This window comes from Brachycentrus maculatus, unplaced genomic scaffold (assembly GCF_059751285.1).
Source record: "Brachycentrus maculatus isolate JH-2025_06_01 unplaced genomic scaffold, ASM5975128v1 h1tg000055l, whole genome shotgun sequence".
Taxonomy (NCBI): Eukaryota; Metazoa; Arthropoda; class Insecta; order Trichoptera; family Brachycentridae; genus Brachycentrus; species Brachycentrus maculatus.
In genome coordinates, this window is record NW_028280809.1 from 2,975,185 (window position 1) to 2,998,007 (window position 22,823).

Genomic DNA, 22,823 nt, shown 5'->3' on the forward strand with positions numbered 1-22,823 from the left:
GCGATGTCTCTGGGCGATGGGTGAAATGATAGACAGTGTGGGTCTATTATAATAAATTTAAAGGTTATTATCATAGAAGGGGAATGGAACTGTGATATCTAAATGATCGAGTACCAGGCGATGATACAAAAAGTACAATATGAAGCGCATTTCTGCAATGGATTGACCTAGTAAAGTCATTCATTCAGAATTTGTGTTACCAAGCAATAATTAGCTAGTTAATATCATTATTTTATTTATTGTTTCGGCATTAACTTTGTGGTAAGACATGTTACAATGATTAAAGAAAACACTTGTTTTTTACCACTTGAGTTTTATTACAGACTACATGTTTCAGAAGTTAAACTTCCATCATTCAGGTCTGTATAATAACAGACAGTTATTATACAGACCTGAATGATGGAAGTTTAACTTCTGAAACATGTAGTCTGTAATAAAACTCAAGTGGTAAAAAACAAGTGTTTTCTTTAATCATTGCAAATATCATTAATGTTGTTTTCACTGAACTCTCGATTTTTAATTATTTTTTTATTGGAATGGGCAAAGAAAATTACTTTTTTTTTAAAACATGTTCATAATTTGTGATTGTTTGTTATTGTAATTTAGTCTTTATGCACAAATTCGCAAAATAATCGCTCTCTTCGGATGAGCTATTTTTTCACTACAGCGGTCTCAAGCAAAATAAATTGTTTGAAATCTGAGTTTCCAGAGCGGCTCTCTACGAAGCCGTATGACAGTGCTATGAAAATTTCAATAAAACAGAAAATCTAAGGACCAACCTATACAACCATAAATTTACATTTAACATACTAATCATTCTTCTTACTTTCAAACATAAGGTCTGAAGTGTTAGACCTAATCTATCAAATTAAGAATCTATATTATTAATTTTCTATGTTTTCTATAGGTAAGCAGGGATGCCCTGTCGGAACTCATGCCTATGTAAGTGACTGCAATTCCCCAACTTGGAGTGAGAGGACGTGTGCCTCTCCAGAGGCACGCGACATGGGTGCAATCTGCGATCTGTCACGCTGCGATTGTGACCCCCCCACTATTATGGACAAATCCACTAATAAGTGTGTACTAAAGAAAGACTGCCGAAGATCCTTATTCACCCTTTTTAAAAAACAGTAATACTTTTATCAGTTTTATTAGCACTTTATAACAAGGTAAATTCCAACCTTTCCGATTGTTCTGGGACCCAAATTAATTTTTTTTTACATCTCATTATATATACCTTCAAATTGTTTTTTTGAGTCCTCAATTTTTTTGTTAATATTTAACTATTTCTTGGAATGTTAAAAATAAATAAAAATATTCTGTAATTATAAAATAAATATTTGTTTTATCTATCCAGCTTTACAGTTAATACAAGTTTATTAGAAGAACAATTAAAATTCTCCAATAAAACTGCATTGAATAATTATAATTTTCTTTCTTACACTCCAAACTGATGTTATTTATCACCCTTTTCTCTCTTATCTACTTAATTTTATTTAAAGTAAGGTTATCAGTTATCAGTCTTGCAGTTCATATACCGGATCAAGGAAAAAAAATACATATTTACAGAATTACGTGTTATTTAAATTCATCAAAAATTGCAAATATCTAATGCTATTAATAAATATGACAAAAAAATGATATTGCGATGTGTTTTTACCGAATCACCAATGTCAAGTTCACACAAATAAAATGAAAAAAATAACCAACCAATTAACCAAAGTGATTTTATTGTAAACAACTTTTTTTATTGAAGTTGTTGGACATGTACTTCACATACACATATTAATTTAAATATTAATTTGGCACTCGAGTAACAAAAAGTATAAAAAACTTTGGCAAAAAAAGTGTAAAATAAAACAAGGAGTTATACAAAAAATACAGGTTTATTTATTTACAATTAAAGAAATAATGTATAAACATCACATATGTCTCAAAGGTAGGAATATAAATCAGTTGTCGGTGGATTGTTGAAACGTTATAAGGATTTTTAGAATTATGTACTATTTTTTTTATATATTTAATTAATTGAACTGGAATTACTATTCTACATCCCAATACTATTGAGGGTAAACATATCGCTCACTCCTTTCAAGAACGTCATTAATCAAAAAACTTCATTTTTCAGGAGATCGTTTTTAAAGTATAAAAAAATAATATATATTGTACTAAAAATAAGTATCAAGCCACTTATTGAACTTATTGTGCAAAAGATCTTTTTAGGTAAAACCTGAAGGTTTTTTCTCCATTTGAAAAATATTTAGTATATTTAAAAAATAATTAAACAATACCTTTTCTTCAAAATGCAAAAACAACACTTTCTGCCCTGTAGCGGGTAAATATTAAGTTAAAAATATGCCTCTTTTGCTGGGATATAGTACATTTGGGCATTCTTAAAACATTCACAACTGAAAATTGTCAATTTTTGATTTATGACGTTCTTAAAAGGAGTGAGCGATATGATACCTTAGATTTCTTTCATATTTTTAATTAAAATAAATAAAAGCAGCATCTACAAATTTAATGTTAAACTTAAAAATGCTTTCTTGCCTCATGGTAAATTTCAAATTTTTTCACTTCAATGGTATCATTTCTCAACCATCAATATAATGTTTTTTGTTTTTAAATAAATATTTGTATTCTCATGACATAAATGCAAACATCATAATTTGTAGTACCGTAGAACAGGGCTACTTGAACTTTGATGTGTTACTTGAGCCCAGTACAAAAAAGAGATTTAAATCTGTATTTGGTCTACAAGAATGAACGTATTCATGAATGGAAACAATGAATCATGTCAATACGTTCATCATTGTAGACCAAATATAGATATAAATATTTTTTTTGTACTGTGCTCAAGTAACACATCAAAGTTTAAGTAGCCCCGTTCTACGGTAGCTACTATTTTCAAGAAAAAACAAGTGTCTTGTTTATAAAAATAGGAATTAAGTTGCGGCAGGGTGTACATCACACACCACAACAAAACCACGATTGGACCTAACTATTCTAGCATTAATGATATTTATATCCAATTTCTTTCTCAATGCAACACTTTCAACATTCGAGATGTGACTCCAAACATTCAGTTCATTTCGTCCACAGTTTACTTACAATTTTCAACCATACCAAAAGCATAAATTAAAACTTAAAACAGGTAAGTTTTCAAAACATTTGGCCCAATTCCTTACCAAAAATTGGTTTGAATTGCCTTTTCTTGATGTTATTATCGACCTCCATAGTGTAGTGGTTAGCGCGTTAGGCTACCATGCTGGAGGTTCCGGGTTCGATTTCCAAGAGGATAAAAACAAATATTAGTGATTTTTCAGTCTAAAATTTGTTAAATTGACCCTGGACTGGTACCTGAAGCGGAAGGCTGATCACCTTTCCTTCGTGTATTTAAAGATCACGATAACATTGCTTCTATATGATGCAGTGCCCTATGCACCATCGGGTGCGGATGAGGGTTTGAATGAGAAAAGAAATCCCTAATATTATTTTGATGGATTTCACATACTCTCATCCCAATCATTCTCTCCTACCTGCAGACAAGGTACTAAAATAAAAGTTTTGCGGGATATATATTTTTTTAACCGCTTCATACTTTTGACGCTAAATTGTAAATGAAATATGCTTAAATTGTTATATTTTATTTGAAAAGTAGATGAACTTTTAATAAAACATTTTGGATGTTTTTTATAAGAACACTTTATATAAAAAAAACCCTAGCATTAAGTGGTTAAAGTTCTAAAACATGCTCATTTTTCCCATATGTAGAGATCAACTAAAACTGACTCGGTCAAAAGTTAAAATTGTTTCTGTTGCTGAGTAAATGTCACTGCGGTGGCTTGTCTTCATTTATCTTCATCCGTCGGACTCCGAGGCGCTACCTGCCCGCTTGTCGGCGGGGGACGGGGAGCGGGAGGCGGAAGCGGACCGGGACCCCGCCTTGCGGGAGCCCCCCCTCTCCGACCCGGAGCCGCTCTCCTCCTCCGAGTCCTCCAGGGCCTTGGCGCGGTCCAGCCTCCGCGCCTTGTGCGTCTCAACATCCGATGCGTCCTCGTCGGAGGAGTAAATCTGACCGCCAGCAGCTGCAAGAAGACACAATATTATTTATTGTAACTGCAGACAGTTGGTAGAATTCCATATTGAATTGTTGGGTAATATACCCAAAATAAAACAAGGTTTTTATTGGATTGAATTTTACATTTAATTATGTATACCTTAATACGTGACGCGTTTCGTCTTCTTAGGACATTATCAAACACTGACTAAAAATATTTACAAAATGTCCTTATATACTAACAATAGTTGCTATTATTAGGTGTAACTTGACAGCTTATATATATAAGCTTATCTTAACATTCATAGAAATCCAAATTACCCACCGAAATACCCACCATTATATATACTAGACCTAATAATAGCAATTATTGTTAGTATATAAGGATGTCCGCCTCCGTAGTGTAATGGTCAGCACGCTCGGCTACCGTTCTGGAGGTCCCGGGTTCGATTCCCAAGGGGGGTGAAATAAATATAAGTGATTTTTTCACTGTCATATTTATTCAATATTACCCTGGACTGGTACCTGAAGCGGAGGGCTGATCACCTTTCCTTCATGTGTAAACGATCAAGATAACACTGCGTTTATATGACGCAGTGCCCTATGCACCATTTGGGGTGCGGATAAGGGTTTTATTATTATTATTATTATATAAGGACATTTTGTAAATATTTTTAGTCAGTGTTTGATAATGTCCTAAGAAGACGAAACGCGTCACGTACATATTAAGATATACATAAATAAATGTAGAATGCAATCCAACAAAAACCTTGTTTTATTTTGGATATATTACCCAACAATTAGATACAATATTATTAATGACAAATTAAAACAACATACAGTAAGTCCTCTACTTACTGTGGGGACTGACCGGAGTCATTTCGTCGTAACGTAACGGCAAATGATTAATTCGTTCCAAAGGTTTTCGTGTAAGTCGAAAAATTATGTAAGTCAAAATTGTTTTTTTTAGATATATGGTACGTAATAATACGCGCTAGTTCCAAAGGATATGGTACATGTGTGTAACAGAATAGATTTACATACATATTTTTAATAAAACATTATTTTTAGAAGTTATTGATCAAATACGTACATATATATTATTTATATATAATTATATATATGTATGTAAATACATAGTTGTATTTAAATTCAAACTTCTTCATTTTCTTCAACCCCTTATCCGCACCCCAATGGTGCATAGGGCACTGCATCACATAAATGCATTGTTATCTTCATCGTTAACACATGGAGGAAGGGTGATCAGCCCTCCGCTTCAGGTACCAGCCCAGGGTATTATTGAATAAATATCGTATTAAATTATTAAAAAATAAGTACAGATCGGAGTTGGGTTTGCGGTTACTTGTGATTAGTATGCGCCCTAATAAGTATACTAATTAGGGTCAGGTTTGATGAAAAAACCGCTCTCTAACAATGAGTTAAAACCATGATCTCAATCAGTAGAATCACTATCATTTGTTTATGAATACCATATACTTACGCTGTCTATTCTGCTGGCCCGGTTTGTACTTGTTCTTGATGGCCTGCAGCGAGATAGCTCCATCGTCATCCGAACCCTCGTCCGCCGCTCCGCTGACTCTCTTCCCTGCACCGGCCCCCCCCTCGGCCCGCGCACGCCGCCCCCCTGACGGCCGGGACGTGCCACCCCGAGTTCGCATTGACGCCCGCAACTCTTGCTCCTCTTTCTGAAAATTTAATCAGTCAAGTCATGTTGATCTCTGTTGATTCCTGTTAACCGCTTCTGTGCCAAGAGCGAGATATCTCGCATTCTTGGCCGTGCCCAGCAGGCCGGCCATAGAAAAATAGCGAGAAAACTCGCTATTCTTTGAGCCTATGTATCATACATATGTCCCGTTTTTTATTAATTTAAAATATGGAACACACAGAGACATCTATTGGGATGATTTTGTAGTACTTCACTAAACAGACAAAATTACAGTTTTCTGATATTATCGATTTTACAGAGATCCACCCACGAGCTTTGTTTGACAGACAACAGAGTTACTAAAATAGGGTTGTCAACTTTCGCGCGTATTTTGCCGATATCTATCACGCGTCAATAATTTTAGTATGATTTATTGATATTTGTTAGATTTTGATACTTGTGCGGAACAATTATCAATTTTTTAACTAGTTTGTGTGTTTTCTGTGTTGTTTGTACATTTCTTTACTGTGTTTTACGTGTTTCAACTCTGCTCTGTGTGATTTCTGTGTTTTTTATTTACGTTTGTTTCGAAAAATACCATACATTAGAAGACTTTTAATTTTCTTTTCAACAACAAAAAATAAATAAAATTAGTTCACAATAAAAAAAAACAATCGATCTTAATACATATGTGTCATATGTGACAAGTTGTGACAACCCTGAAATTTTCTGAAAAATTAAAATATGTTTATCTAAGTGAAGGGAAGCGAATACATCGGACATTGAATAAATTTGGTAAGTCATTAAAATATCCTTTCAAGGTGTAATGTTTTTAATTTATAAAAATAAGTTTTAAAAATGATTTATTTTGATTAAAAATTCACGGCCTGCTGTGCACAGCTACACTCCTACATACTGGCATTTAAAAGGTTAATGTTCTATCTGCAACAACTCCTGAGTTCATTCAATCCCAGTCCAGTTATGTATATTCCAAAGCTGAGAGAGATTCTGTCGATAATACGCAACTATAATATTTAAAAATGCTTAATTTATTTTTTTTTACTTTTCCTTAATATAATTACGTATTACTTAAAATTAAAATAAAGTATAGTTACTTATTAATTTGTTTACAAAAAATGTTCATAATATTAGTATATAACCACTCACTGAGATTTTTATGTTTACCGATTTCGAGACGTACCCGTCTCTTCGCCAGGACAATCACTACCACAGTATGCAAACAATACCACCCTTCACCAATAAAAATCTGGGTGAGTGGTTTTATACTAATATTATTAACATTTTTGTAAAAAAATAAATAAGTAAAAATGACTAACCACAAAGTAAATGCTTTAAATATTAAATAATATTGAGAATAAAGCATAGTTATCCATTTGCAGCAAACGGAAATAAATAATTTGCAGAAAAATCGGGGATAGAATCACCAATACACTAACGTTTGCCAGTGTGTGCATGCGTGCCGTTCTTTAGTTCACGCTCACGTGGCTTGATACAGTTTCCGACAATCTCCTTTTAGTACTGCACAAGTCCTATGCGGCAGTTGTGTCGCTACCCTAGATACGACGGCTACTTGCGATTTTTTTTCTCGTTTTCAAATACTTGCCACAGCTAACAATGGCGATGCCAATCCTTTAAGACATTCCAATGACGAAATCCAATACAAAATGACATATTTACACTTACGCCAGTGAAGGAAATTTGACTCTATATTTGAACAATTTTGAAAATTCTAACATAGCTAAAGTGGATACTATGATCAAGTACAATCACACTTACAGCTGTCAAGTAACATTGTTTCTTTCTTTATTTACTAAAAAGTAGATCCTTATGTAAAATGTTATTTTGGGATTGTTTATTCAAATTTTAATCTCAGTTATGCATGCGACTGTCCTACTAACTGACTAGGAACTATGGCCAATATTGGCTTGGCTTAGTGTAATGTCTTAATTACTATAAAAATAAAAATAAATATTTATCATAGCTAGTGAGATCTTACATTTATGAAAAAAAATACAAAAATAGAGGAAAAACACAATAAGCAATGTTAATTGTAATTTTTTTTTCATCTTCAAATCCTCATCCGCACCCAATGATGCATAGGGCACTGCATTATATAAATGCAATATTATCTTGATCGTCAACACAAGATGGAAAGGTGATAATGATAAGCTTTCCGCTTCAGGTACCAGTCCAGGGTAATATTGAATAAATATTATAGTGAAAACATCACTTATATTTATTTGACCCCCCCTGGGAATCGAACCCGGGACCTCCAGTGCGGTAGCCAAGCGTGCTGACCATTACACTACAGAAGCGGACATTGAAGAGGAAATTGTGAATTAAGACAATAAACTAACCTTGAGTTGGTACTGCCTATCTTGATCAGGGTCAATTCCAACTTGCGAGAGAATCTTGATGCCCGAGGTCTTGGTGGATCTGTCGGCGAGGGACATGGTCATCTTCCTGTGGGTGAATGACTCGGTGGAGTGCGGTCGGAAGGTCAATTTGGTCCTGAAGACGGCCTGCCCCAGCAACCCGGTGCCTTGCCTAACAAACAAGTGATTGAAGTCACCCTGAAACGGATAATATAATGCAAAGCTATTATAAAAAATAGAAAACCAAAGAAATAAGGTTATAAGTAATAAAATATGAAAGGTCAAGTTAAAACACAGAAGAATAAAAGAAATATAGTTGGAGATACGATATTCACTTCTTGTAAAAAAATATATATTAGGAGATATGATAAAAAAACTAAAAGATTTTTATTGACAGGAAATTGGAAATTTTATATCAAGATAGAAAAAAATTATTGACAAATAATAGAATACATAATTTACATTAAAATCAAATATTAAATCATGTTTATATTTAATTGCAAAAGAATTCTGTAAAAAGCACATTACTTTTGGAATGACCTTATTTATTAAAATAATATGTTTAAAAAAGTAAATAAAACTATATGTAAATGATTTCTCAAAAACAAAACATTTTACACGTATTCTTCGGAACAGGATTTCATAGCAAGGAAATACTAAATAAATTCAACTATTTTTTGTTGTTGTGAGATATTCAATAAAATACATATGTACTTGGTATCATCATATTTAGGATTTAAAAAATGGCAGTTTGATGGACTATGAGTGGTGCAGATGTTGACTTCTTTCAATAATTATAATGACGAGTGCAAAAAATTATTCAACAGCTTTATTTTTTTTTAATGTTTAACCCATTGCAACACTAATAAAGATGACATAATTTGTTCATACAGAACTTTACATATTTAATTTTGACACATTTTTTATTACAATAACATTACAAAATAAAAATGGTAAAACATAAAAGCTTTTTTTAAAATTGTGATTATTATATTTTATTATAAAATCACTTATTTATGTCATTTTTATTAATAAAGTCATTCAGTTTTAATGTAAAAAAAATCACTTCGAAGACAAACCGGCAAATCGCCGGCTTTGCGAGTCCGTGACAAATTGACCTTTTCCGATAATTCGCCGGCTTTGTATTGCAATGGGTTAAAAAAAAATAAATGGCGCAAGACTCACATGCAGAGGTTGCCGGTAGACATCAAATATTTCTGAACCGAGATGTAAAGACATGCTCCCATCCGACCACTTGATAAGCCTAGCGTTAGATTCCTTAATGGCATCACCGCTGCGGTCAAACTCAGTTCTCCATCTGATTGTGTTTTCCACCTTCAACTTCAACCTTAAAAGAGGACATTATAAGTTATATACACATCATAGTCATACAGGAGAAAGTGTCCAAGTGCATTTTTAACAAAAACGTGATCATTGACTATTTGATATCTTACTTGCTTGACATTGCCCTGAAAAATAGCCCAAAGGATTTTAAACTTGGAAGTACATTTAATAAATAGACTCGTTAAAAATGACTAACTGCAATGATGTTTACAACATTTTGAGTGTGTCCAAATACTTGTTCACAAAATCTGGACTATCTCCAATTACAGGAGTTATTTTCATTTTATTTTTTGACATCTCATCAAAGATGAAGAAGAATATGGAAGTCTACGCATTTACGGGGCTGACGACCGTCATAGGCTGGTTTAAGTGATCACTTTACACACGTGTTACTTATACTTATAACCCTTATCCGCACCTAATGGTGTATAGGGCACTGCATCAAATTAACGCAGTGTTATCTTGATCATTACTTACATGAAGGCAAGGTGATCACTCTTGCGCTTCAGGAACCAGTTCAGGGTAATATTAAATAAATATTACAGTGTTAAATCACTAATATTCATTTTCACCCCCCCTGGGAATCGAACCCGGGACCTCCAGCACGATAGCTAAACACGCTGACCATTACACCACGAAGGCGGACACACGTGTAACATTCACAAATTCTACCCATTATTGACAACCACACTACTCAAATTCTTGGAAGTTCTATATATATGAACCAATTTAGAAACCTTTTATGACGGTCGTCAGCCCCGTAAATGCCCAGACTTCCATATTCTTCTTCATCTTTGATAAGATGTCGAAAAATAAAAAGCAATGATGTTTATTTTCTTGCCAAGCAAAAAGGACTTAAAGGGCCCTCCTGAACATTTTACGTTTTGTTAGTTGGTCACATTCTCCTGTACGACTACGATATAAGTATTGTTGCCAATATAGCAAGAGTTCATAATGTATACCTATTTGAAAAGAAAGGAAAATTAACTATTATTTTATACCCGGTTAAAGAAACCCTTGTACATACTACTGACACTTTTTGTTATTATTAAAACAAATTGTTATTTTCAACATGGAATGAAATAGATAGTGTCATCGATCACATTATCCATGATAATATGACAGTTATCATAAGTGTATATCACTATTATAAACATTAATAGAAAAAAAAACTTGTGACATCACATATTTAGAAGCTAACATCATAGATTATCTTCTTAAATGTGTTTCACTTTAATAGGTGTCTGTGGTTTCAATTCCGGTCATTTTTGTAAAAGTTTCGTATTAGTATAGTATCTTCTATAAAAGTCAAAATAGAGGGTCGATAAAGTGTGGGCAGAAGAGAGATCTCCTGGCTCCGGAATATACGAGATTGGACTGGGATAAGAACCGTTGAGGCGCTGTTTCGATCTGCCCAGGACAAAGACAATTCGCTCACTCCTTTCAAGAACATCATAAATCAAAAATCGTCAATTTTCAGTTGTGCATGTTTTCGGAATGCCCAGAAAATGAACTTTATCCCAGCAAAAGAGGCATATTTTTAACTTAATATTTACCCACTACAGGGCAGAAAGTGTTGTTTTTGCATTTTGAAGAAAAGGTATGGTTTAATTATTTTTTTCAATATACTAAATATTTTTCAAATGAAGAAAAAACCTTCAGGTTTTACCTAAAAAGATCTGCTGCACAGTAAAAAGTTCAATAAGTGGCTTGATATTTATTTTTAATACATTGTATTATATTTTGAAACTTTAAAAACGTTCTCCTGAAAAATCAAGTTTTTTGATTTTTGACGTTCTTGAAAGGAGTGAGCGAATTACTCTCGAGTGATAGTCGAAGTCAGGGGGATCTGGCATGACACTAACAGAAGAAGAAGATAGTATCTTCTGAATTATTTGTATATCATCAACCATCAACATTACCTAGCGCGACCCTCTTCATCGAGTGTCTCTTCTTCGTCAATTTCATCTTCGTACGTCTCCTTATCGTAAGGTCTGGTCTCCACTGACAAGAAGTTAGGAAGTTTAACAAAGTGAAGCTCCTTCCCCAAGTCTGTCGTAATCTTAGGGATATCTGCGTCAATCCTGGTTTCCACCAGCGGTTCAGCCTCTGGCTCCGGTTCCTTTACACCTTCCTCCTGTGAAAATGTAACATTGAACATGTAAATACAATAAAGATAATATTAACGCAACATAAAAACAAAACTATTTCTTTTCAAATTCCACAATCACTGGTTGGTCTAGAACAGGCATGGGGAACCTTTCTATTTCAAAAGGCCACATTCACTTATCTCATTCAACATGAGGCCGCAGTAAAGAAAACTTTGACACCCCCACTATAAACTAAATACTTTAATTATATCACAATATAAATTGTTAAAAATGCAATTAAAAAAATCCTATCATCATCAATCTGCAAGTCAGGAGTGTTAGAGCGACTGTGGCTATCTCTCGCTTCTCTAGGAGAAGCCGCACTGCCAGCTCTAGACTTGTCACTCGACTTGTCTCTAGACTTGCGGCTGGCAGCTTTACCAGACGCCGGGCTGGCTGAAGGAGAGTGCGACTTGGACCTCGGGCTGCCCAACCTCGACCCGGGACTGCCCGACCTCGACTTGGGACTGGCTGACCTCGACTTGGGACTGGCTGACAAAAGGCCACATTCACTTATCTCATTCAACATGAGGCCGCAGTAAAGAAAACTTTGACGCCCCCACATTAAACTAAATACTTTAATTATATCACAATATAAATTGTTAAAAATGCAATTAAAAAAATATGGAAAAAATGCCTATTTACAAAAATTGTCATCAGTCAAAAGGCCGCACTAGAATAGCCAAAAAGCCGCATGCGGCCTTAAGGCCGCAGGTTCCCCATGCCTGGTCTAGAACATTGGTCCGCAAAGTGTGTGCTGCGGCACACTGGTGTGCCGTGGTGATTCGTTGGTGTGCCGCGGAAAAAAGTCTAGTTTGTGAAAATAACACGATTGCTCCAAATTTTTATTGCCTGTGCTGAGCTCACATTTCGCATTAAACATAATATGTTAAATATGTTACCATAATATGGTAAATATGCACCTCTGAAATTTCTTAACACATTGTAGTCGGGCGCTTCGAACAATAGACTCTAGCCTATAGCGGGTGTTTTTCGCGATAGGCGCAAAAATATATCGCTTTCTTAAAATTGACACAATTTCTAAACCAAATAATATTTTCGATTGAAATTTTCAAAGAAATCGTATATGACATTTGATCATCAAAAATAAATTATAATCATAATTTTTAATTAAGTATTCCGTATTTCACAATTTTAGAAGCATTGTAAACTATAAAAAATAGTCTTCCCCTCCGAGGTATCATTCCCTATACAATGCTAATATATTCAAATAATAACACACCAAACAGTAAACAAAACAGTGCGAGCGGTATGAAAAATAGTCCAATACGTGAAATGGCTCAAACTAAACTTGAGATTGAGATTTCTGGGAATGCCTTTACAAGCGACACACTAGCCAATCTGGACAAGACATCTCAAATAACGTCAACAGACTAACGCCTAGCACCCAGGTAGCAGATTACCCTTCAACGCGTTTTATTTCACGCTGATAACAAACCCGTATATTGCCGTTTGCCGCCGATAACCGACAGTCGACAAAAACGGCATTTGCCGTGTCCCGCAGTTGACCGACAGTCCGCAAAAAACGGCAAATGCCGTGTCCCGACGACAACGTGTTAATTTGGTAGGTGTACCTTGAATAGAAAAAGTTTGCGGTCTAGAATAATGTGTTATTTTTCTGAATTGCTGTTATTTCTAGTACCTAATAAAATTATTTTTATTTGCTATTTGAAGCTGCTGAATTTGAATAACCACAATTTGAATTAAAATATAATTTTTAAAATATTTGGGATAATTCTGGTCCCTCTTTTAATTTTATTTTTATAAAAACTCTCAAAAGTTAAAAATTTGAAATAAAATTATCAAAATTAACTAATATAAATGAGTATACATTTATTAATTTCTACATATATGTATAAATAATTTTCGGACACCGCCACGGATCAGTTTGTGGGGGTAGTGAGAATTTTTTTTTTTTAATAATGAAACTTGAAATTTGACAAAAAATGAAATTAAGATTTTGATCCCTTTCATTTTGAATTAATAAGCTTTTACTTAAGTACGTATTTTATCAATACAGATATGTTATTCTTAGTGCCTTCATATAGATAGAGTATGATATGACTGTAAAATGTCTGGATACCTCATCACCGCTCCTTCGCCCTTCACTGTCTGATCTCCTGGCATCGTCCTCCCTGTCGGAGAGTTCTTCTCTCCCACTTTCTCTCCGGGGAGAAGTCGAGTCAACTTTTCCTCCCTCGTCCTCGGAACTGATATCGGATGCGTCTCCAAAAAGAGCATCGGCAGTCACTACGGAAACAATTCCCATTTAAAAAAAAACATAGCATACAGACAGGTTCATTCCTTATAATGGAGTATAAGCATGTTTTCTTATTATTTATTGGCAAATACATTAATATAATAAATAACTTAACCATCTGTACCATAATTATTGAAGATAAATAAAGGATTCAATTTAAATTCCAGCCTAAACTATACCTCCTTGCTAATTATAATGTAATTGTGTATATTGGATAAGTATACACAATGGATCATTTTCAGACTGAAGTAATATGTAATTTAACATACATAACCTATAAAGTATTGTATTAGACTCCTTTCGATATAATCAATTGTTTCATTCATCATTTTCTTATGGAAAATTCGCATCGTAAAAACATTGTTTTCATAAATTGGTAATGAAAGACGTCACAGAAACGATGGACTTATTTTAATATTGGTAACATTGCTAAATTATTGGCGGCTCTATTTATTGATGTCTATGGTCCAAGCTGCCCTCCAGCGTGACGACCATCGCTCAGGAAGGCGTTCTACCCAACACCTTGGCCATTCTCCAGCCAATGGGATCAAGAGGAAGGCGTTTTAATTTGTCGCCTCATCTTTTCCCCGCTCCATACTCGACGGCCTGAGACCGATTGACGACGTTTTAATCCATTTATTTTTTGTATGTCATTATCATCATCATCCTATTATTATTATTATCCATGTCTTTATAAGCACCCTTCAGGTATTATTTTACGAAAATGGCGCTACACAAATTATCCGAATTATTATTATTATGAGTAATGATTTTTACCTGTGTCAGGTTTATCTCCTTCCGGTTGTTCAGTTTCAGAGTCCGTATCTATTAAATTCTTCATTTTCTTCTTTGTTTTATCCTCCTGGTCACTTCCGCTCTCTCCTCCCGATAAAACAGCATGTTTCCTTTTCTTCTCTTTCTTAGCGCCCACATCGCTGTCTTCCGAGTCAGACAACACGGCAGTTTTCTTTGAAGTTTTTTTACCTACCAATAAATAATCGTTAATATTAAAATTTAATTACATTAAAAGACCTAAAACAATGAGTAGGAATTGATAGTATAAATAAATAATGCATGTAATATGTATAAAGTGTGCAGGGTAACATTTTGGTAGAAGGAGGGATGGACACAGAAAAAATAAATATAACCATTTTTAAAGAGACGTGTTACACAGTAAACTATTAACTGCCTGCGTTGTTTATTCAAAAAACCATTTATAAAATGATAAAATGTATTCAATTTAATGATTTCTATATTGTACATACAAATATACATTGCAAACCATCGTATTGCAACTGGTTGTCAAACGCTACGTCTTAAATAATACATAATAAAAAATACCTGCACTTTGCCCTGAAGCATCGCTGTGATGTGAACTCCGTGATCCTGATCGAGACCTTAAAAAAACAGTTTACTATTACTACATGTGTTGTGCAACAGCTCATGCCTAGATGCCCAACCCTTGATGTTGAGTAACCAGCGCATCGAAAGGGTCGAGAGTTTTAAGTACTTGGGAGTGTACGCGACTGAAAATGGCAGCCTTCAAAAGGAACTGGGAGTGCGATTAGGACTCGCAGGGTCCGCATTTAACAGTATGAAGGCTGTCTGGAGATCGGATTTATACTCGGTGAAGACCAAATGCCGCCTATACAATGCCTACATTGCTCCTGTTCTCTTATACGGCTGTGAAACATGGCACCTTACAAGGGCCCAGAGCAGCCGTGTACATACTAAGCTTTGAGAATAGGTGTTTGCGGAGAATTTTAGGCGTGCGGTGGTTTGACTTTGTGAGGAATGAAGAGATAAGGCGCAGCAAATCTTGGTCACAACTGTCGTCAAGAAAAGGCGATTCAGTTGGCTTGGCCATGTACTCCGCATGCCTCCTGAGAGCCTTAATCAAGCTTGCTTCTTTTACAAGGCATCAGGTTCGCGACGCCCAGGACGACCACTGCTGACAATTCGTCGGCTCCACCTAGGGAGCGGATATGGTTTATTATTTTTACATAATGCAATCAGATCATTAAACAAATAAAAGGTATTGATAATAAAATATTAAGAGTAAAATCTAAGTTATAACCGAGGTGTAATGACATAACATCCAATGTAAAATTGTACTATTTTGTATTGGGACCATTTATTTTATTGTGAAATTGACATAGCTATTTTTAAGGCATAAATATGATATTACATACCTCCTATCATCATCAATCTGCAAGTCAGGAGTGTTGGAGCGACTGTGGCTATCTCTCGCTTCTCTAGGAGAAGCCGCACTGCCAGCTCTAGACTTGTCACTCGACTTGTCTCTAGACTTGCGGCTGGCAGCTTTACCAGACGCCGGGCTGGCCGAAGGAGAGTGCGACTTGGACCTCGGGCTGCCCGACCTCGACCCGGGACTGGCCGACCTAGACTTGGGACTGGCCGACCTCGACTTGGGACTGGCTGACCTCGACTTGGGGCTGGCCGACCGTGACCTCCCGGGACTACCCGACTTTGACCTCCTGGGACTTCCCGACTTGGACCTCCTGGGACTCCCAGACACGGAAAGCCTCTGACTTCCAGACCGAGAGCGGGCATTACTCCCTGACCGTGATCTCACATTACTTCCCGACCGAGAACGCACTTGGCTTCCACTTCTGGAGCGTGATTTTGACTTGACACTGCCGGAAACTGATCTTCTGGTATCTGGAGTTCGGGAGCCTGACTTTTGAGAAGCCACACTTCCCGATCGTGAGCGTGATCTGGATTTCCGGGACTGGGGAGAGATTGATCTTGAATGATCCGGAGAGTTTGATTTTCTTGAGTGCACGGACGTGTTAGAACGGGGAGATGCGTTTGAACCGGTAGGACTGCCATGCCTACTGGAAGATCGAAAACCAAAAAATAAGCAATAAAGTATTTTTATTTTTATTTTATAAAAGGCATCAGATGAAGTATTAACTTAAACACTGGATGTCCCTGATGGAGAATATGGTTGTATTTTATCTACTTCAATCACAATATGATGTGTGAAAGATGATTTTTCAAACTCAATATAAGTTAATGTCATACAAAGATGTTCACACCCAACAACATGAATCATGTATCAGCAATATAACATAATATATCTCTTTTCTTTAATGAAAAAAAAAAGAGTTATAACAATGCCAAACACAGTTTCCTTTCAGGGGTGATACCTGTGACAGATTATATGTTTTAGATGTGTATGTGTGGTTGGGAAAAGTGTAACAAATGAGCTAGGAGAGAATGTTAAAATAAATATATGGGACGAAGATGGTTAGTAAATTGTTACAGGTTGATGGTTATTAAATTGTTATAGGTTGATGGTTGGTAAATTGTTATAGGTTGATGGTCAGTAAATTGTTATAGGTTTATAATCAGTAAATTGTTATAGGTTGATGGTTAGTTAATTGTTATAAGTTGATGGTTAGAAAATTGTTATAGGTTGATGGTTAGTAAATTGTTATAGGTTGATGGTCAGTAAATTGTTATAGGTTTATAATCAGTAAATTGTTATAGGTTGATGGTCAGTAAATTGTTATAGGTTGATGGTTAGTTAATTGTCATAGGTTCACATTATTCACGATTTGATTGAATAACTTCTAACTAACTCTTATAGTATAGTTCAATGTGTTTATTACTTTAAGGGTAAGTTTATTTCGAGAATATAGAACAACGCTAAAACAGGTACCACTTGTTTCAGACTACGATGAGCTAACAATGTAGAAACATTGAGAATAATATTTATTAGTACTGAGATTCATTGATTTATATGGGAAAAGTGCAATGTCAAATTCATCGCGTATTGGCAATTTTAGACTTTTAAACTATGATTGTGATTTACTTTATATGTTGAATAAATTTATAATAATATGATTTATTGATAAATATGCAGTAAATACCTGGATTTTGCACTTCCATGACCTGATCCAGTCGGACTTGGACTCCTACTAGAACTTGCTTTGCTGGATACGCTTTCAGAATCTGATCCTGAATCTTCATCTAAATTTAAAGAATAATAGATTACTTTACTATATTACCACAAATTACGTATAAATCCTATCCAAAAATTTATTTAATTACATTCTAACCTTCAAAACTTCCTCCCGTACGCGGCGCCATCATAGACAATAATAACAGTTGCATAGTTGCCAAACAACATCGCAATGTTTATTTTTATTATGTTGTCTATGGTTATTACTCCGTAGGCATACACTGGAGGAAAAATTTAAATATTTACTGAATCTGTGTTTTTTTAGTTTAGTTTACACAGAGGAAAAACTGTAAAAGTATAAAAGATAGAAATTTTCGTTAATTTGATAATTTGTTGTCAATTTCGAAAAATAACCCAACACCTTTGTATACTTACTATTATTTATATGAATATAAATTAAATTTTGATTGCCCTAAATTTAAATATTTTTGTGGCAGCTGGTTTATCTTGCAAGAGTATTTTCCAAAGACAAAAACCAGATAACCCTTAATTAGTCGCATGGGATAAAAAAATGAAGCATTTTCATGAAGAGTAATTAAGGGTTAAGTACAACATTTATAGCCGTCAATAAAGTAAAAGTATTTTATTATGCGTGCCGTGACGTATTTGAGCAGATGCTTAACTGCGAAACAGACGTCACAGTTCGATTCCTGCCAATAACAAAAGAATTCAAGAAAAACATATTTTCAAATGGTTTGGGTGTTTGTGACGTTCTTTTCATATTTACCCTTCCTATCCTCACTATCCTACTCGCCTCAAAAATAGTGGCTATAGGGGTTTTTCCTTTAGAAAAGAATATATGTGGTGAATGGGTTCATTTTTACAAGATAAAGAGTTCAGACCATATATGCAATATCACTGGTTTAAACGATGTAAATTGAAAAGGTTTATTATTTCTATAATTTACGGCCCCTATTTTAACATGACTGTTCGGATATTAAAACTTTAAAATAAATTAATATGTTTTTCGTTACTCGAGTACTAGTTATGTAGTTTATACGCATGTAAAAATATTACTAATTTACTATTCTAGCAAATAGTAGCGTTTTTTGTAAATTATTTCACTCTTGTTTGACTTATGGGTCTCTCATGATGTTGTCCCCTCTTTGTGACGTCGTTTGTGTTTCAACTTCAACGAAACGTAGCGGCAAAATAATATTTTGGCTTAGTTTCAAATTGAAAGGGATTCTGGATTTTCAAATACAAACTCCGTATGATGCTGCTTGCAACCACCAATCACAACGCTCGCATTGCCTGTTGCATGCACAGTTGCATGAATGACGTAAATTTTGGTTCAAGTTCATGCCGCGCTGCAGCGCACACGCTATTTGTAATGTTTTGTTTTGTTCGCGCGGCGAGTGATGGCGGGCGGCGAGTTTGTGACAGCGGTGCTCCTCCGGCACAAAAGTTCGTTATTACGAGAATTAAATGACTCAAACGTTCTGTCAATCCTCGTGAAAGGAAGGATTCTCTCAACCGAAGATGAGGAGTATATTTTAAATATTCCTGACGTGGAAAAAAAGTGTGAATTTTTTATTGAAATAATTTCGAAACAAAGTTTACCGGTGTTCAGTGAGTTTTGTAAAGTTATTGAAAAAGAATGCCCTTCTTTTGTGAATGAAATTTTGAATGACCAGAGTCTCCCTTCACCCCAAGGTAAGAAAAAAGCACAAATAACATACTTCAACAGATAAAAAAAATAATTTTAAATAATAATAAATTATTGTATTTAGAAATGCAGATACTGTATCTTGCGACTATTTTTACAATGTTATATAAAATACTGAATTAAATCATAAATTATTTTTTATTATAATGCATATTTTCAATGTCATATAACGTATAATTACAAATAAAATATGCATTTCTCAACAGTAAAATAATTTTAAAGCATTAATACAATGTTTTACGTATAAAACAAAATTTTATAATTATTATTTTGTCGATGTACCTACCCACTTATTTATGATATAACAACGTTATTTGTTTTTAATATAAAATGAAAATATACTACAAAATCATAGTACGGAGTCCCTAATAGCTAATTTTAACTATGTCTGGCAAATATATAAATACGGGTTCAAAATAATAAGCCAACAAATGCGGGTTGGGTCATAAAATTTCATTCGGTTTCCTGAGTACTGCAAGGGATCTGTTTTCTCTTCAGAGTTGGTATATGAAATAAGAGAATGATTTAATATCCCAAGCACAAAAATATATATTTTTGGTGATTATAAACGTAGATTTCTAGTGTGACTTAAATAGAAAACATGTTTTTTTTAAACTTGTATATTATTTCCTAATTTTTATTCGTATTTTAGAAATAAAATAATATAGACTTATCCAAAATGTATATATTTTAAAATTAAATCACCGTTGAAAGCTCCCTTCATATTTAATAAACATGTTTCTGTACATTAAAGGCCCTTCTTCAGGACGCTATTTTATTGGTACTAATATTGTATTGATTTGCCAAAATTTCCTTGTATGGTAGCCGAAACATTAGCAGGAAAAATTGCATGGGTCAACCCAAAATATACCTGTTCCACAATGTTGTTTAATTTTGTTTTTTTTTTCTTTTTTTGTGGAAAAAAGTATCATGATAAAAGTAATCAACGCGGGTTAACGTTCTTAAAAGGTGAAATATCTGTCCCAATAGGTCAGTATTAAACGGTAAACATTTTCTATTATAACATGTATTTATTAGATAATTTATATAGCACGTTTTCGTAAAGTATCACATAAAGAGCGCTTTACAATTCACAGTAATTTCAACATTTTAAACGACAAAACTCAATTGTTATTCTTCACATCAATATATAAATGAAATTTTACCTTTAAAAGTTTTACACTTCCACAGATCATACCATATATTCCTCTCTGTTATATTTTTAGCTAATATTTACGTAATTGCGTACCCGTTCTTTATCATGAATACATTTTACGCTGCAAAAATATGTTGAAAGACATTTTGTATTTCAGAGTTTGTGAGTTTTATTCGAAATTCGAAGGTAATGTTAGAATTGTGATTCACGAAATCCTTGTTGAAATGCCGTGACGCATATAATTTGTTTCGTTTCACAGTATTTCACGCACGACGAAGATGTTACTTATTATAAAATATAGATGAAATACTAGAAATATTCCTAGCGTTGCTCTTTAGTTGGGTCAGATTATCGAATATTAAAAAAATAAACCCCTTTAAAACATTTTATGATTACATAAGGGAAATACAGAACCAATCACAATGTCGGAATAGAAGAGCCGATTCCTTCTTTGTATAATAGTTTTTTAGAAATACATATTAGATTTTCGATAAATTTTATTCAAAAACCATCTGTACCCGGCCACGCGTTGCAGTGGGTCAGTCTGGTCAAATGGAAAAGAAAAAATATAATGCACACATTTATAATTTGTTTAATTTCTAAATCCATCTCAATATTAAAAAAATCAATGAAGCAAAATGTGACAGCAGCTGTCAAGATGCACGCTGTCCGCCATAAGCAATATTAGTATTGCCTGTGTTGTTTTTAAGTCCAATAGATGGCGCTGCCATTGCGGTAATAATACTGTTAAAATGTTTTTAACTGTCACAGGGGTAGGTATATATTATGTTGACTATTTTTGTTATTTTTTTTGTCTATCATCATCATCATCATATATCAATATCCAAGTGTTTATAAGCGCTCTTGAGGTGGTATTTTACAAAAATGGCCCTTAATATTTGAAAGCAACGTTGTGTCAAAAATTTACAGCAATCGGTGAATTATTTCTTAAGATTTAGGATTTTGAACAAACATTTACATTTTAATTAATATGTTTGGATATTCTAAATACGAGTATAAATCTTGAATGATACTATGTATTAAAATAGAGTTAAAATACCATGTTTTAAGAATGAGAACTCAAAATATTGTCACAAAATACGATAAAAATGTTTGATTTTCTATTTATGCGCTTATGTTTTTATAAGTACACACTCCTTTAAAAAAAATCTGTTTAGTATTTTTTTGTTGTAAATATTATCAATGCTTGTATAATTCGAAATCCACAACATTTCCAGCCAATTGAAATCCCGAAAAAAATATCTAGTTACTTTATTTCATGTTCTTTTCCGATTCAAAAATGTTGTTCGTTGCATTTCTCGATATATCGAATATTGAACAATACAGCGCAGGCCAGATGTCGCACTGGCGAGATCCTTTTTGTATCCCGATCTCGAGCTTTCCGTCATAAGTCTACCAGAAAGCAGAACCACGATCGGCCAGCGGCGGCGGTCGGCAGTCGGCAGTCCTACACACCGGGAATATGTCGCTCACTCCTTTCAAGAACGTCATAAATCAAAAAAAATGATTTTTCAGGAGAACATTTTTAATGTTAAAAAATATAATACAATGTATTAAAAATAAATATCAAGCCACTTATTGAACTTTTTACTGTACAACAGATCTTTTTAGGTAAAACACGAAGGTTTTTTCTCCATTTGAAAAATATTTAGTATTAAAAAAATAATTAAACAATGTCTTTTCTTCAAAATGCAAAAACAAAATTTTCTGCCCTGTAGCGGGTATATTTTAAATTGAAAAATATGCCGCTTTTGCTGGGATATAGTACATTTTCTGGGCATTCCGAAAACATGCACAACTGAAAATTAACGATTTTTTATTTATGACGTTCTTGAAAAGAGTGAGCGATGTATTATGCCCGCCCCAGCAATAATGGATAATAACACATCACGGCGGAGTGTTGTACAGTGATGCCTCGCATAACGTACTTAATTCGTTCCACGAGCAAGTTCGTTACGCGAAATACGTTGTCCCATTACAATCCATGTTTTAGAAAAAAAAATGTTCCGTAGCATAAAATATGATGCTGTAACATAATAATAAAAAATATTAATTAATTAAACCATATCCACTCCCTAAGTGCAGCATA

At 34.2% G+C, this 22,823-nt stretch overlaps 2 protein-coding genes across 8 annotated transcripts in view; one reads left to right on the plus strand and one right to left on the minus strand.

Moving 5' to 3' along the window:
* Nucleotides 1-1,867: 1,867 nt before the first annotated feature.
* On the minus strand, nucleotides 1,868-18,039 carry Atu (Another transcription unit). 2 transcript variants are annotated; one of them, XM_088278129.1, is made up of 11 exons: nucleotides 17,986-18,039; nucleotides 17,797-17,896; nucleotides 16,090-16,755; nucleotides 15,239-15,294; nucleotides 14,675-14,881; nucleotides 13,721-13,887; nucleotides 11,389-11,600; nucleotides 9,308-9,470; nucleotides 8,105-8,320; nucleotides 5,562-5,766; nucleotides 1,868-4,088 (listed from the first exon to the last, which is right to left on the minus strand). In XM_088278129.1, exons 1-11 carry the CDS (start codon nucleotides 18,017-18,019, stop codon nucleotides 3,862-3,864), a joined length of 2,253 nt encoding a protein of 750 aa, XP_088134255.1. In that variant the 5' UTR covers nucleotides 18,020-18,039; the 3' UTR covers nucleotides 1,868-3,861. The 2 variants fall into 2 exon arrangements, with proteins under 2 accessions (XP_088134255.1, XP_088134254.1); XM_088278128.1 differs by having other exon boundaries at nucleotides 11,389-11,603; nucleotides 17,986-18,023.
* Nucleotides 18,040-19,231: 1,192 nt separating this feature from the next.
* The window catches only part of pyd (zonula occludens-like protein polychaetoid), a 157,359-nt gene continuing 153,767 nt past the window's right edge, over nucleotides 19,232-22,823 (plus strand). For 3 of the 6 annotated variants that reach the window (XM_088278133.1, XM_088278134.1, XM_088278135.1), the window contains exon 1: nucleotides 19,232-19,544. In XM_088278133.1, the coding sequence (XP_088134259.1) occupies nucleotides 19,250-19,544 (295 nt within the window). In that variant the 5' untranslated portion in view covers nucleotides 19,232-19,249. The remainder of the gene's footprint in view (nucleotides 19,545-22,823) is intronic. The other 3 variants (XM_088278139.1, XM_088278140.1, XM_088278130.1) reach the window with 2 other exon arrangements.